A 16,313-nucleotide genomic window follows, 5' to 3' on the forward strand; every position below is an offset into this window, starting at 1 on the left:
TGAATTAGAAGCAGGACGCCAGCTCTGGCATTAAAAGATGTGTTGACCACTGCCGTGACATCCATTAATGTCCAACTCTAAGGTGTGGAAGTTTGGGCTGGAATCTGCCAGGGATCGACAGTATACAGGCTGCAGTCCAGAACATTCAGCCTAAAATGCAGAACCTGCTCCAGGCGCATCCAAATGAAAGAGACCGACAACTCAGATGTGATATTGTGTGTCTGATTACTGGTTTGTGAGCAGGGCCTAAGATTTTTGCCAAATCTGCCAATGGCAAGTTACTTAAAATTTACCAGCCATGAAATTGTTTTTGCAAAAACAGGCAGTTATGACAAATTTCCAAATTTCCCAAATTTCAGGTACCAGTGAAAATTCACAATTTTCGGTTACAAAAAAATGGAAAAAAGTATGCTAATCAAATGTAAAATAACACTGCATAGTCTTCACTGTATGAATTAAACATAGATTAATCCTTATTAAAGTTACAAAAGTTATTCAGTCAAGAGCAGTGAGTGTTTGAACATTAACCCTTAAATGCATGACTGTTTTGCCAATCATTCTTACATTTTCGGGACTTTATCGACCCGGATCTATATCTAACACGGATGGATCTCTACCTGTCGTGATAATATAAAACTCCTCTGATATTAGAGTGACAATTACAGAAGAATAAAATAAAGCTTTTGGAGCTTGAAGCGCTCAGTTTGAGATGTTTTATGCAATCATCACTGTCCTCGTCAGAGCTCATTTCCCAGCAAATTCAGCAAATAATAGGCTAGTTTTATGTTTGAGGTCACGAATATGAGCCCATTTGCGATCTCAAACATATTCTCAAAACGATATAATTTTTAACATCTTCAAAATCAATATTTCGATCACTAACAGCTTCACCAGATCCATCCAGTAACAGTTACAGTCATATTTGATTGTGTTTAGTACTTGCTCTGCAGTAAATCGCTGAGCTATTTCATGTTGTTATTATTATTTCGTTTTCTGTCTAAATGAGTCGTCACTTCAGCATTGTGTATCAGACATTGTCACCTTGTGGAATAAAGGTGAATTGCACTTATTCCGTCATCTAAAATTCAATTATTGTTGTGCAGATAAGATATTCGTACACTCATACACACCTTGGGTCGTTTGCGACCCTATACAATTTTTACAAAAAATGAATACAAAAATAGGCATTCTTTTATAATTTTATGATTTTTTTCTTGTTATATTCTTTATAATGAATTGGTTGAGGAATACCAAGAAGGTTGATGTCTAACTTTAAAAATGAACGAGGAGGAGGGTAGTGAATGACGTATGCATTTAAGGGTTAAAAATGCAGACAGCAGCGGGTATATTAGGCTGCTGTCACTTTAAGAACCAATGCACGCATCCAATATACTGATACATACACACGTGTTTTCTTTCTCAACTGTTTGTTCATTTTATATATAATTGTGTTTACTAGGATACTCACCGAGACAGGCATTTTTTTGAGTTTGTGAGTGTTTAGTAGGTTTGTGTGTAAGGTGTTTGTGATTGTCTTTCCTGTGTATGTCCAGCAGGGGGATCAGCCACCGTCAGATAAACTCAAACACTCACGCAGCCGTAACCTGGACGAGCCGCTGTCTGAGACGGACACGCTGGTGAGACACAAAAATATACAGCTGCATCAAAAACATTTCTGCTGTCTGAAATATGGATATATTTCCATTTATTTCTGAAAAAAAAAAAAAAAAACTAAATTTCACTTTTTTATTTTACAGAAAGATAGTACAAGCACACTTTTCAAGCAAAACATTTGACAAAAAGGTGTTTATTGCACTTAAAAACACCAGTTGATTCAAAGCCATTGAGCAAAATTCATAAAGACGTCACATTTACACACTGTCCAAATACTTCTGGGCTCAATGTATATTATGCTCACTTTCAAAACTTGAATTCTTTTGGGTATTATGTTTCAATGCTCTTTTGTGTTGAATATGTGTGTGTCTGTAGGAGCTGAATGATCAGGAGTTGTTCACTGACGTCGGCCCCTGTATAACAGTGTCTGTGGCTGAAAAACCACGTACACCTTTAAAAACCAGCAAGAATGAGATTCAGTCCATACCGTCACCCAGGTCAGACCACCAACACATACCTGGCTATCTACTGTAATGTCATGTCTGTCTGAAAGACAAATCTAGATTGAAGCAGCATGACAAATGTGACTAGGCTAGAAATACAGTCAGAAAACATAGAAATGATGGTGTGTGTGTGTGTGTGTGTGTTGTAGGCTGGATGGAGGACACACACCCCGTAAGCGAAGCACTCCTGTGAAAGATCGTCAGCTTTCCAAACCGCTGAGTGAACGAACCAACAGCTCCGACAGTGAGAGATCACCTGAGCTCGGACACAGCACACAGGTAACAGCGCTTGGATTCAGTTTACTACAACACAAATGTCACACTTGCATTTGATTTTGATTCAGTAGCTTGAAATTTTATTCAATTCCTGTTCCGAATTAATTTAATCCTTGATTCATTTGGATATTTAATCAGGTACAGTACATCGACTTTCATGTCAAAATAGTGCTACAAATAACGTTTCTGTTTATGCATCAACTGAAAACATTGTAGACTAAAGTTCGATTGTTAGGATTTAAGAATTCATCAAAATGAGAAATTAACATTTTCTACCCAGCCCAGTTTCCCTGGCGTTCAGCGCTGGTGTAAATGGGGTCTTTCTCTAAACGCGGTTCTCCTCGGATTCTCTCACACTTCTCATTCATTTCCGTGGTTTAAATAAAGAATGTTAATGCAGTTTCATCTTGTTCTGCAGAGTCACTGTGAATTATTCATGTTCGGCTGACTCATCCCTCTGTGTGTGTGTGTGTGTGTGTGCGCGCAGGTCCTAAGGAAGGCCGTGTATGATCAGTTGAATCAGATTCTGTTATCTGATGCTGCTCTTCCTGAAAGTCTCATCCTGATCAATGGCACAGACTGGCAAGGACAGGTACAGGAGTGTGTGTGTGTGTGTGTGTGTGTGTGTGTGTGCGTGTGTGTGTGTGTGTGTGTGTGTGTGTGTGTGTGTATGTGTGTGTGTGTGTGTGTGTGTGTGTGTGTACCTGGTATTCCCTACATTATGGGGGCCAAATGTCCCCACAAGGATAGTAATACCAGTCATTTTTCACCTTGTGGGGACATTTTTCTTTTTGTTCCCCAAGAAGAAAACGGCTATAAATCATGAGAATTTTTTTTTTTTTTTTGAAAAATGTAAAAATGCAGAAAGTTTTCTGTGATGGGTAGGTTTAGGGTTAGGGGATAGAATATACAGTTTGTACAGTATAAAAATCATTATGTCTATGGAAAAAAATATGGAACCCAGTGTGTGTGTGAGCATTAACTGAAGCAGATTGTCCTAAATGACTATATTATGTATTAAAGCTATAAACCATATTTTACAGTGAATTTTACTGTGGTTAAGTGATGTTCTCTTAGGCATAGTGCAGTGTGAAAAAATTTGCCATAATGCACAACTTTTATGGCTTATTACTCTATAAAACTGCCACAACATTGGTATATAACACCAATGTTCAGTGAACAAGTACATTTATTAGTAATAATCAACACAATCAACAATTCTTCCTCTAAATAAAATAGTTTATTAGTGCAACTGTACACACACTCATTTAGAAAAAATTGTTCAAAATTCAATGTTTTGAAAGAAGTCTCTTCTGCTCACCAAGGCTGCATTTATTTGATCAAAGATAACAGTAAAAAGTAATTTTTTCAAATATTATCACAATTTAAAGTATTTTCTATGTGAATATATTGTAAAATGTAATTTATTCCTGTGATAAAAGCTGAATTTTCAGCATCATTACTCCACTCTTCAGTGTCACATGATCCTTCAGAAATCATTCTAATATGCTGATTTGCTGCTAAAGAAACATTTTTGATTATTATCAATGTTGAAAACAATTGTGCTGCTTCATATTTCTATGAAAACATTTTTTCAGGATTCTTTGATGATAGAAAGTTCAAAAATAACAGCATTTTTTAAATGGAAATCTTTTGTAACATTATAAATGTTTTTAGTGTCACTTTTGATCATTAATGCATCCTTGCTGAATAAAAATATTAATTTCTTTGAAAAGTCTTACTGCCTCAACTTTTGTGTATGTGTATGCATATAAACAATGTAAAAAAGCAAACTCTAATCATAAATCTGAATTGTCTGTGTTTGCAGTATGTTGCAGAGCAGTTGCAGGTTCAGAAGCATCCTGTGGTCTGTACGTGTTCTGGTGCAGAGATTCAGGCCGTTCTCTCGGCTCTTCTCACACGGATACAGAAATTGTAAGTCACAAATGCAGAAACCTTTACGGCCTGTTCACAAAGAGTGAAACGACAAAGCAAACCAAATTACTCACACTATTCACTATTCAGTGTGACATTAAGTTTGAATACTTACAAACTTTTTAGCATTTATTCTAGCAAAATACAATTGCTAGAATAAATGATATGTCGTCACTTCTAGAGTGGAGCAATGAAAGAAAACTACAATATAAATAAATATTAATGAATTAAAAAGTTAAAGCAATTGTATGTATCAGTAAATTGTTGTCAGGTTTCTTTTTTTTTTTTTTTTTTCTTCATCAAGCAAACAAAAAGTTTGACTTTTAGGAGGAAAAAACATGCTGCCACTTCATCAGATGAAGTTTCACCTGTCCAGTTGCATATTTCATCTTTTTCACAGTAAAAAAAAAAATCAGCACAGTGCTTGGGTTAAACATGTCTTTTATAAGGAAAACACTGACTATGAATCATAAAGTACAGCAAAATCTGTTGATCTTGAACATGCATGGACTGATGTCTCTCCGTCTGTGTGCAGCTGTAACTGTAACTCGTCTATGCCGCGGCCGGTGAAGGTGGCGGTGGTCGGGGGTCAGAGTTATTTGGGCTCGGTGCTGCAGTTCTTCGTCACTCAGCTGGCCAACAAGACGTCTGATTGGCTCAATCACATTCGCTTCCTGGTCGTGCCTCTGGGTAAGAAAACAAAACTGATGACATCATCAAGAAATAATGAATATATTACATACAGACCGATAGATAGAGAGATAAACAGAGATAGTTAAACAGAGATAGTTAAACAGAGATAGTTAAACAGACAGATAGATAAACAGAGATAGTTAAACAGACAGATAGATAAACAGAGATGGAGAGATAGATAAACAGAGATGGAGAGATAGATAGATAAACAGAGATGGAGAGATAGATAGATAAACAGAGAGATAGACAGATAGATAGATAAACAGAGAGATAGACAGATAGATAGATAAACAGAGAGATAGACAGATAGATAGATAAACAGAGAGATAGACAGATAGATAGATAAAAACAGACAGATAGATAGACTGATAGATAAAAACAGACAGATAGATAGACAAATAGATAGATAAACAGAGAGATAGACAGATCGATAAATAAACAGAGATAGAGAGATAGATAAACAGAGAGATAGATAAACAGAGAGATAGATAAACAGAGAGATAGATAAACAGAGAGATAGATAAACAGAGAGATAGGTATCTATCTATCTATCTATCTATCTATCTATCTATCTATCTATCTATATTAGATCTATCTCTATTTTTTGATGTCCTTGAATGTTAATTTCAGCTCTGTGTTTCTGTTTGTTTGTTCTTTCTTCTAAACCTGTTCAGGTTCTCATCCTGTTGCTAAGCACCTGGGTGCCCTTGACAACCGCTACAGCGCAGCCTTCCTGGACGGAGCGTGGAGAGACCTGTTCAACCGATCAGAGCCGCCGCAGACAGGTGCGGAGACACACACACACACACACACAGAGCATTGTTTTCTGGGTAATATGAGGAGAATGCTATTACAGCTTGTGCAGGTTAAGCTGTAAGCATTCATACTGCTGTTGTGAATGCGTTTGAAATTTATGATCCATTACAAACAGCAGCGTGTTTAACACAACAGCACACACCCGACTGTATATTGTAAGTTGCTCATGGGACTGTTTCTCTGTAGATTCTGTGGACGTTGCGGCTCGTGTGGCTCAGTACATCAGCGGAGCGGCTCTCACACACCAGCTGCCCATCGCTGAGGCCATGCTGACCTGCAAACACAGAACGTACGACCTCTCAAAGCTTTTTATTAAACCTTGAGATGATTTGATACTGCAGACACAACTTAATATCCCATGATAGCCACTGCGGTGCCTTTGAATTAAATTATCTCTTCCTCTTGCAGGAGGGATGAAGATTCCTATCAGAAATTCATTCCATTCATTGGGGTGAGTAGGAAAAATAAGCACTTTTGGGCAGTTTAGTTCCATAAGTTTTGATTATTAGAGTTTTTGCCTTATATATTTGTTGCAAACAGCACAAATGTCACTCATTAAAATAAATGTATTTATCAAAAATAATTTTTTGTGGGCTAATATTTGCCCCTGGAATTTCTTTTCTTTTCTTTTTTTTTACCTTTTATTATTTTATTTTATTTTATTTTAGTTTATTTTATTATTCACCCATAAGTAATTCTTACTAGCCATAATATTGCATTTTGCATTGATTCATTAAAATACATGTATATTTGTCCTTTGACAATGAAATAATTCAGAATTTTTGCATTGTATATTTGTTGCAAACTGCACAAATGTCACTCATTATAATAAATTTATGTATCAAACTTTTCGGCGGGGGCTAATATTTGCCCCTGGAATTTTTTTCTTATTATACCTTTTATCATTTTTATATTTTATTTAATTTATTTTTTTATTTTTGTTGTTTGTTACTTTATTTTATTTTATTTTTCTGTGTGTCTGTCTCTCTATTTATTTGTTTGGATCTGTTGGTGTCTCACAGGTGGTGAAAGTGGGTTTGATTGAGCCTGGCCAATCATCAGCAGGTGTGTGTTTCCATGGAGACTAAAGCATTGATTGCTTTTAGCTCTGTGTGTGGCTTTTCATGTGTGACATTGGCATGTTTATTTTATGACACACAAAAGCTCACTGTGTGTCCTTCTCTGTTTCATAGGTGACTTTGAAGAAGGTGTGGCTGTGAGTTTAGCCGTCCCCTCTACGTCTCCACCCTCTCACGGGTCACCTGCCAGTCTTAAAGAGACAGCCACGCCCCCCTCCTCTCCGTCCATGGGTGGCGGTTTAGCTGTGCAAGGGTGAGTGTCCAATCGCTGTGACCGAAAACACATGACTTTAGGATCAGGTTTGGATCATGCGTTGCATTTTGGATTGTTGAGGGAATTTGTACCGTCACAAGGTTTCACGAGTGACTTGGTAATCCCTGCTGGAGAAACCAGGTCATACAGGATAAAGGTGGTCAAGCTGAGTTTTTTTTGTTTTTTTGCTGTTAACCAAAAAAAAAAAAAAAAAAAGAACTCCAGTGAATCAACCTTTAAAACCAGCTCAGACCAGTAAACCAGCTCTGCCACTATTTGGCTGGATTTTTCCACAAGGATTCTTGGTGCTATAATACTGTAACAAATGTATTGCTCATGTTAGGTACCTTATTGTAAAATTACCTAGAAATGTAATATATAGTTTAACAATCAGACCGCTATGGTTTCAGAATAGCTCAGTTTCTGGCATCTCTAATGTGATTTCATCTGCTGTGTGTCTCAGGAGTCCCAGCATGTCTCACGGGGTGGACGCCATCGGCCTGCAGGTGGATTACTGGCTGGCGTCTCTGGCTGAGAAGCGTCGAGAGGGCGAGAGGAGAGACACCGGCTGTAAGAACACTCTGAAAAGCGCCTTCTGGTCCCTGCAGGTCAGCCGGTTGCCAGGAGGCGGAGCCAGCGAGCCGCAGGCGCCCGTCAACACTATGGCCATGACGGTGGTCACCAAAGAGAAGAACAAGAAAGGTAAACAGGCTGTGATGAAGCTGATGACCGTTCGTAGCATCTAGAAGATCATGTTTGAGCAATACTGAGTGTTTAACGAACTATAATTCACTTTAGTACAAATTGTGACAATGTTTTTGTTTGCCATGCAACACAGATGGCTAAATAAAAGTAAAGAAATAATATATATATATATATATATATATATATATATATATATATATTTATATATATATTTATATTTTTTTATATTTATATATATTTATATTTTATATATATATATATATATATATATATTACAGTGAAACCTTGAACATTTCATTCATTAATTCAATTTATTCACTATAGTTTAAAAAAATGGTAACAAAATATGAAAAGATCTCAAGAGTTAAACTGTGTCAGAAAAAAAATTATCTTAATTATGTCAGATAACACTTAAGCAAAACATGGTCAGGTCAAAGTGTCTGAATAAGTTTTGGTCCCAAATTTTTATCAGTTTTACTGGTAGTCCACTGTATGAAGAATTATGGGGTATAATATGTCACAGTTTACTTTATTTTGCTATCCTCACGTACATAAATGAACTATAGTGTCCTGCACCCACTAGTAATAATATATAAAAAATTATATCTAGTGTCTAATTATTTTTGTGTCAAACCAAAAATTATTCAAACAACTAAATTACAAGGGGGATAAAGCAAAAACAAAATAAGTACATTTAAAAAAAAAAAAAAAAATCACTATGAAATTTAAAAATTATTACATATAAATGTGTATGAGTGTATAAATTATATCATTTTGTTATTTTATTTAGTTTTTTATTTATTAATAAAAAATAAAATGTATATATGTACACTACTTACACTTCTACTTAATACTTCTCATCTTATTCTCACCATTTATTTGATCAAAAATTCAGTAATATTGTGAAATATTATTACAATTTAAATTAACTGTTTTCTATTTTAATATATTGTAAAATGTAATTTATTCCTGTGATCAAAGCTGAATTTTCAGTATCATTATGCCAATCTTCAGTGTCATGTGATCCTTCAGAAATCATTCTAATATGATGATTTTATGCTCAAGAAACATTTCTGATTATCAATGTTGAAAACAGTTGTGCTGCTTCATATTCCTGAGAAAACCATTTTTCAGGATTTTTTGAATAGAAAGTAAAAAAAACAAACAGCATTTATTTGAGATAGAAATCTTTTATTACATTATAAATGTTTTTACTGTTATTTTTGGTCAATTTGCTAAATAAAAGTATTAAATCCTTTCGGGGGAAAAAATAGTGCTGACCCCAAATATTTGAACGGTAGTGTAAATTAGATAAAATATTAAAAGAAAAATCTGTGTCACTCCCTATAATGTCTTACTCTCTCTCTCTCTCTCTCTCTCTTTTTTTCAGTTCCCACTATTTTCCTGGGAAAGAAACCTAAAGAGAGGGAGATGGACTCTAAGAGTCAGGTCATCGAGGGCATCAGCCGGCTCATCTGCTCCGCCAAACAGCAGCAGACCATCCTGAAAGGTACCAGACTTTCATTACAGCCATTTTGTTGTCCGCTAAATGACAAAATACAACGCAGAAAACAAAGTCTTCAACTATATTCCTCTTTTCTCAGTCACCATTGATGGAGGAGAGTGGAACGACGTGAAGTTCTTCCAGTTAGCCGCTCAGTGGCCGACTCACGTCAAGTACCTCCCAGTGGGATTGTTCGGCTACAGCAAACCAGCCTCCTAGGAGGGACCACTTACTTAACCCCGCCTCTTCAACCTGCAACCACACCCCATTGCACACCGACCCCGCCTCTCTCAGAATGCTGGCCAATCGTAGTTGAGACAGGACTCTCATGTGACAGTCTCTGGTGGGTGGGTTGGTAGGTGGAGTTGAAGAAGCTCGTTTTGGCGGGTATGATAGACTTTTATCAGCGCTAGTCACTTTTATTTATAAAAGGTCCCAGAGCCACATATGGGGGCCAAGCACAAAATTTGGATACACCACCTGTTGACCATCAACCTGACTATTGAACAGCATGACACAGCTTAAATCACACCAAACAACCCTTGACATCACTGATCTCTGTCATCATTGGCTTCCCTTAACCACCAATGAATGCAGTTTAACTCTTGCTAAAATCTACCATTGTAACTGTATTCACCAATAAAAGTTACAATTAGGGTTACACAAGTTAAATTATAATAAATTTAATATGAGAGACTCAGCAACTTAGTCGTTTAGCAACTAGGAAATTTGGTTAAAACAACAGTTACCATGGTAGTTTTTTGTAAACAAAGATTATTTAACATGTTTTTGTCTCACTTGAGGGAAAAAAGCACCAATGAACATTACAAAAAGCGCAAAACTCAACTTTATTAAGAGGGCGGAGTTAAAAGCCACACCCATTTATTGAAGGCGGAGCTTCAAGGTGCCCATCAGCCAGCTGATGAGTTTTTACAGATTTCTTAAAAATCAACTTTGCGTAATTTGTTTTTTCCTTCCAGCCGAGAAAATCTGGAAATGCATTATTGACCTCTACCCTGCATGTCTTATACTACATCACCCATAATGCACTGGCAAAGTTAACAAACTTTATTTTAATGTTAGTTCAATAGTGCACTTTTGTGCACGTGTTGCTAACTGCTGCCGTAAGGCTAATGCAGCGGCGTTTAATGTTCTCTTTGGTGTACAGAAGGATGACATCAGATCGTAGTTCACTCTATTAACTAGAATAAACAATTTCAATTTAGTTTTATATTCGTTTTTACACATATTATGCTTTATGCGTCAGAAAGTGACCTTTTTAGCTTAAATATGTAGCTCATCTTAAGGTTTTATTTCTTTTCATAAACCATCTCCAAAGATCTCTGGCCAATCAGAATGTAAACATTATGGAACTGAAGGAGTGTTCACAGCAAACTCGTTTTATAAGAGAGCGCTGTCATATCAATCATAACAAGTCCTGGTGTTAATTTTGGATGAGGTTAGGGGTTTAAAATGCCACAGGTTATGATGTTAAAGGGCTGGTGTTTTTAGCAGAATTAAGGGAGGATTATTGCTTTTTTTGGCTCTTGTGTGCATTTTTACAGTTGTACACTTAATAGGGTTTCATCTTTGTCAGTTGTCAAATGCTATGCACTTAAACTCGCTTTCATTTCTTCATATCTTCATCCAAAGCACAGGAAGCAATCAGCTCCTTTATATGAAATATCCACTTAAAATATGAATAATAATTCATGAATACTACCTTTACACACTGCAAAAATTTTCTAACCTATTATTTTTGCCTTATTATATTTGTTTTTTTTTTCCAGTACAAAAATCTAAATATTCTTAAATCAAGATATATTTACATTTACTAGACCTATAATGTCCCTTTTACAAGATGTACTATAAGTCTCTGGTGTCCCCAGGATGTGTCTGTGAAGTTTCAGCTCAAAATACCCCACAGATAATTTATTATAGCTTGTCAAATTTGCCCTTATTTGGGTGTGAGCAAAAACATGCCATTTTTGTGTCTCTTTAAATGCAACTGAGCTGCTGCTCCCAGCCCACTTTCCAGAAGAGGGCGGGGCTTTAACAGCTTGCGCTTCGGTTGCTCAACAACAACAAAGCTGGAGAATCTCACGCATCCAAAATGAGGATTGTCAGTAACGGTGTTCAGCCTTACATTGTTCAAACCGGATTTGGACACTGATGGAGAGACTCAGGAAGAAGTTACAGCTTTTAGAATGAAACTGGATGTTTCAGAATGGTTAGTGGATACATTTATGTAGTTGCTGTGGAGTTGATTCAACTCATCGACTAGCATATGTGTCACGTTTATCTTTTGTGCAAATCCAGTGTTGAATTAACCCTCATTTGTGAATCAGTGCGGCTTAAAAAGACGGCATGGCTACAAAACTACGACAACGACAACGTAACATTGCAGATGTTGTTTATGCTCTAACGGCAACATTACACACTAACTAAAGTTAAAAGTGAAATTATTATCAAGGACCCCTTTAAGTCTTGTTTTATGATAAAAATTAATGCTTAAAACAAAACAAAAATATCTGTTTATATCTGTAAACTTTCATTTTGATGCATTTATAAAAAACGACTTTAAGATAAGTCTTGTTTTTCAATAAAAATTATTACATTTAGTGAGTTTATGCTTAAAATATCAGACCATATTATGTGTCTTAATTTTAATACTTTTTTCTGAAAACAAGATTTTAAGATATTGTCTTGTTTTCCCCAATAAAAATGATCAAAATTAAGTGAGTTTATGCTTAAAACAAGAAAAAAAATATCTGTCCATACCTGTAAACTCATTTAATTTGATACATTTTTCCAAAAACAAGATTGATCTCAAGTCAATTTGCTTCTCAAGTAAATGTATCTTGATTTATAAGTGTTTAGCTATTTGTACTGGAAAAGACAAAAACAAAAGACAAAACTACTAAGTAAGAAATTTCTTTTTTCGCAGTGCAGCCGTGAACTAAACAGCAGAACTGATCTCAGATCAGTTAATTTTGAGCTACAACATCCCTTTATTTTCTAGCTGGAGCTTGTTAAATTACTGCTAATGGCAGCTTTTACAAAAGTAATGTGGTTTTATTTTATCTAGAAGATTTGTGAGATGTTCTTGTGAGTGGTAGGTAATGCAACTAACAAAATGTCACTGAAATGTGGTTTTAAAATAATAACAAAACAAACAACAAAAAAACTATCTATGAAATGATGTTGTGCCACAGTTAGAGTGAAACCAGTGTGTTGTGCGTGTTGGTTCGTGCGAGTGTGTGTTTGTTTGTGGACAGTAGTGGTCACTGGTATGATTAGTCTGTGGTGTTAACTATACGTCCTTCACTTCAGTCACGGCACAAGATTCTGCGTCTTTCCACAAGGCCGACTTCTTACCATTGCAGCTTGAACTGCTGGTGAATTATTAATATACAGTGATTGTTACGTAATTAATCTGTTGAACTCCTAATATTATTACTAATTCACTTTCAGACTGAAAGGGCGAATCTCGCAAAACCTGTCAAAGAACTTGTCTGAGTCATATTTCACCACAAAATCAAAAGAAAGAAATACGAAAATTGGTCTAATTTTCACAACAGTAATGTGACAGTAAAGTTTTATTTGCATACATTATGGTAGCATTTGTTTTAATGTGATTTCTAATACAAATATTTGTATTCAAGTCAATTGCACTATTGATTTTTGAGGTGATATATGACCTGGATCTTTCTAATCTGAGTAAGTTTTCATGTTGTCTGGGATGAAAGTATCAGTTTTAAGGTATTTGAACTAGTATTAAGAACAACAAAGTATTAAAGTCAAGATGGGTCAATTCGATTTTTATTTGATCCTGCTTTTTTTGGCAGTAGTTTTGAAGTGTGAGTGAATTTCTTTTGTGTACATGAAGTGCATCTCTACTTTTTCTGCCCTAGAACGTTGAATAAACCTTGAAAACTACATTTCTTTCTGTTAATGTTGGTTATTATACCGTTCTATTGAACAAATATCCACACTTTAAGAATGTATCTGTTATAAAGCAAATAGCCGATACATTTTTAATGTTTCACCAGTTTTTATAGTTTGTTAAATTGCATTTTTATTTTATTTCTATCTTTGTGAGCTAAATTCCAGTTGTAAGGTTTGTAGAAAGACACAGTAATATTTCAGTCAGCGATAATGTGTTTTTGCACAGTCCTGTCAAGTCTGTGATCATTCCTTATTGGATATGAAAAGTTGATAAATTATTAATTTAGAGGGTCAGCATGTCCACCAAAGCTTAGAGGCCTTCTAGAAAATACCCTTATAGATGTTGAGTATATAGAAAAAACTCACGCTGAATTTTAATTCAAACTAATCAAATGATGTCTGTAATGTTGTTACACTTGCCGTCCGTGTTTTAAGCATGCATGATGAGCAAACGCACAAAAACTTGCAGCAACCTTCAAACAAGCTTTGTGAGATTTAAAAACAAAAACAAAAAAAAACATAATAAATGGCAACTATTTTGGAGTCAAAGTTCAAATTTTATATGGATACGTGTTTCTTGAACGGGAAGAAAAGAAGGGGCAAAAAAAGTGTCACTGCCAAAGTGTGTCAGCTGTTACATTTTATTTTTGTTTGTGATTTTTGTATGTGTGGAAAAAGATTTTCAGTATTTATGGAGCAGTCTGGGATGGGGAATGGTCAAGTACTGAATTTTTCCGATTGATTCATTTCAAAATGAAAAGAGAGTTTTCAACAGCTACTAGTTTCCGTCAGTCAAACATGGACTGTCTGTTTCTCCGTGTGTTGTGTGGAGTCCAGTCTTTGCCTGTCCTCGTACCTCTGTATGTACCTGTGTTGATTTGTCACGTAAAAATTCTACAGAATACATGAAGTGAATTTGAGTGTTCTGATTGGTCGACTAATTATCCCAACGGCCAGTCAGAATGGTGTTCGTCCACTTCATCAGTGTAATCTGTTCAAGAGATAATATGCCTGAATTCCACAAGCTCTGGATTCAAACCGCAGATTCGGCCTGCTGTGTAAAGTTACTAATTCTGTAACGTTTAGACGTTGAAGATGTTGAAGCCGAGCTTGTGGATACGTATTTTTGCACATGCATTATTCTCTTTTAGCAGTCTTCAGCTCTTTGCCTTTTTGCCTTTAGACAAAAATGCTTGTACATATCCAAAGTGCTTGTAATATGAACTCATGTTCCTTTATTGTGTGTTATTTTTTTTATTTGACATGTTTTGTAGTACTGCTTTTTCATAATTGAGTTGTCAATCAATAGATGTGGTATGGACAGTGGAAGTGTTACTTGTATTCTTTTTTTTATTTAATAAACACACCAGATTTGTATATTCCCTTGTGTTGATTGTGAATTTTTGGACCGAATAAGTGCAGATTAATGCAGTGCAACTATTATTTGTCACTTGCGTTGCTCTCCCTATGACGGATGAAAAACTTGGTAAGTTTAACACAGAATGTTGTATCAATATTTGTGAAGACGTCCCATTATATTAAAGGGTTAGTTCACCCAAAAATGAAATTTCTATTATTAATTACTCACCCTCATGTCGTCCCAAACCCATAAGACCTGGAGCACAAATTAATATAATTCTGATGAAATCTGAGGGTTTCTGAACCACACAACTTCATTGCACCTTTTTAAGGTCCAGAAAGGTATTAAAGACCTCTTTAAAATAGTCCATGTGGCTACAGTGGTTCAACCTTAATGTTAAAAAGCGACGAGAATACTTTTTGTGTGGAAAAACAAAACAAAAATAATGACTTTATTGAACAATTTAAACTGATACGTATACATACACAGTTGACATAGTGAGCGCAGTGCAGGCTTCCATGTTTACGTTCGAACGCGGACTCATTATTGGCTGTTGTGCCGAATTTCGACCCCCTGCCAAATTATTACCCCCCTCGTTGAAGTCACTACCTGATTGCCTAATCTTAACCCCACCCCTAATCCTAACCCCTCCCCCACACCTACTCCTAAACCTACCAACACTAGGGGAGGTAATAATCTGGCAGGGGGTCGAAATTCGTCCTAGTTCTAAGGTTTGTAGAAAGACAGTAATATTTCAGTCAGCGATAATGTGTTTTTGCACAGTCCTGTCAAGTCTGTGATCATTCCTTATTGGATATGAAAAGTTGATAAATTATTAATTTAGAGGGTCAGCATGTCCACCAAAGCTTAGAGGCCTTCTAGAAAATAGATGTTGAGTAAGAGGAAAAACTCACACTGAATTTTAATTCAAACTAATCAAATTGTCTGTAATGTTGTTACACTTGCGGTCCGTGTTTTAAGCATGCATAGTGAGCAAACGCACAAAAACTTGCAGCAACCTTCAAACAAGCTTTGTGAGATAAAAAAAACACAATAAATGGCAACTATTTTGGAGTCATAGTTTAAATTGTATATAGATACGTGTTTCTTTAACGGGAAGAAAAGAAGGGGCAAAAAAAGGTAATAATCTGGCAAGGGGTCGAAATTCGGCATAACACTGGTTCATGCATCAGCATCACATGTGTTGTGCTGCTCATGTGTACAGCATCGGCCAATACTGAGTCTGCGTTTGAACGTAAAAACTGAAGTGCTGCACTGAGTTCACTGCGTAAGACAACCGTTCAAATTGTTAAATAAAGTTATTTTTGAAGTGTGAGCAAATTGTTTTGTTTCTCGTCACTTCATAACATTAAAGTTGAACCACTGTAGTCACATGGACTAATTTAAAGATGTCTTTAATACCTTTCTGGTCCTCAAAAGGTGCAATGACGTTGCTGCCTGTGTGGTTCAGAAACTCTCAGATTTCATCAAAAATATCTTAATTTGTGTTCCGCAGGTGAACGAAGGTCTTACGGGTGTGGAAAGACATGAGGGCGAGTAAATAAATTTCATTTTTGGGTGAACTAACCCTTTAAAGCAAACAGCTATGGGTGAATAGAGTGAAATG

The 16,313-nt window shown here is 35.9% G+C and overlaps 1 protein-coding gene across 2 annotated transcripts in view; it reads left to right on the forward strand.

Moving 5' to 3' along the window:
* Positions 1–14,693, forward strand: part of LOC137029968 (phosphofurin acidic cluster sorting protein 1) — a 59,336-nt gene extending 44,643 nt beyond the window's left edge. The window contains exons 11-24 of one of the 2 annotated variants that reach the window (XM_067399827.1): positions 1,554–1,637; positions 1,990–2,111; positions 2,267–2,396; positions 2,881–2,985; positions 4,222–4,328; positions 4,864–5,018; positions 5,696–5,806; positions 6,024–6,126; positions 6,246–6,288; positions 6,860–6,902; positions 7,031–7,169; positions 7,633–7,871; positions 9,265–9,384; positions 9,479–14,693. In XM_067399827.1, coding sequence (XP_067255928.1) covers positions 1,554–1,637; positions 1,990–2,111; positions 2,267–2,396; positions 2,881–2,985; positions 4,222–4,328; positions 4,864–5,018; positions 5,696–5,806; positions 6,024–6,126; positions 6,246–6,288; positions 6,860–6,902; positions 7,031–7,169; positions 7,633–7,871; positions 9,265–9,384; positions 9,479–9,597 — 1,620 coding nt within the window. In that variant the 3' untranslated portion in view covers positions 9,598–14,693. The remainder of the gene's footprint in view (positions 1–1,553; positions 1,638–1,989; positions 2,112–2,266; positions 2,397–2,880; positions 2,986–4,221; positions 4,329–4,863; positions 5,019–5,695; positions 5,807–6,023; positions 6,127–6,245; positions 6,289–6,859; positions 6,903–7,030; positions 7,170–7,632; positions 7,872–9,264; positions 9,385–9,478) is intronic. The other variant, XM_067399828.1, reaches the window with a different exon arrangement.
* Positions 14,694–16,313: the final 1,620 nt, after the last annotated feature.

Source organism: Chanodichthys erythropterus, chromosome 11, assembly GCF_024489055.1.
Source record: "Chanodichthys erythropterus isolate Z2021 chromosome 11, ASM2448905v1, whole genome shotgun sequence".
Taxonomy (NCBI): Eukaryota; Metazoa; Chordata; class Actinopteri; order Cypriniformes; family Xenocyprididae; genus Chanodichthys; species Chanodichthys erythropterus.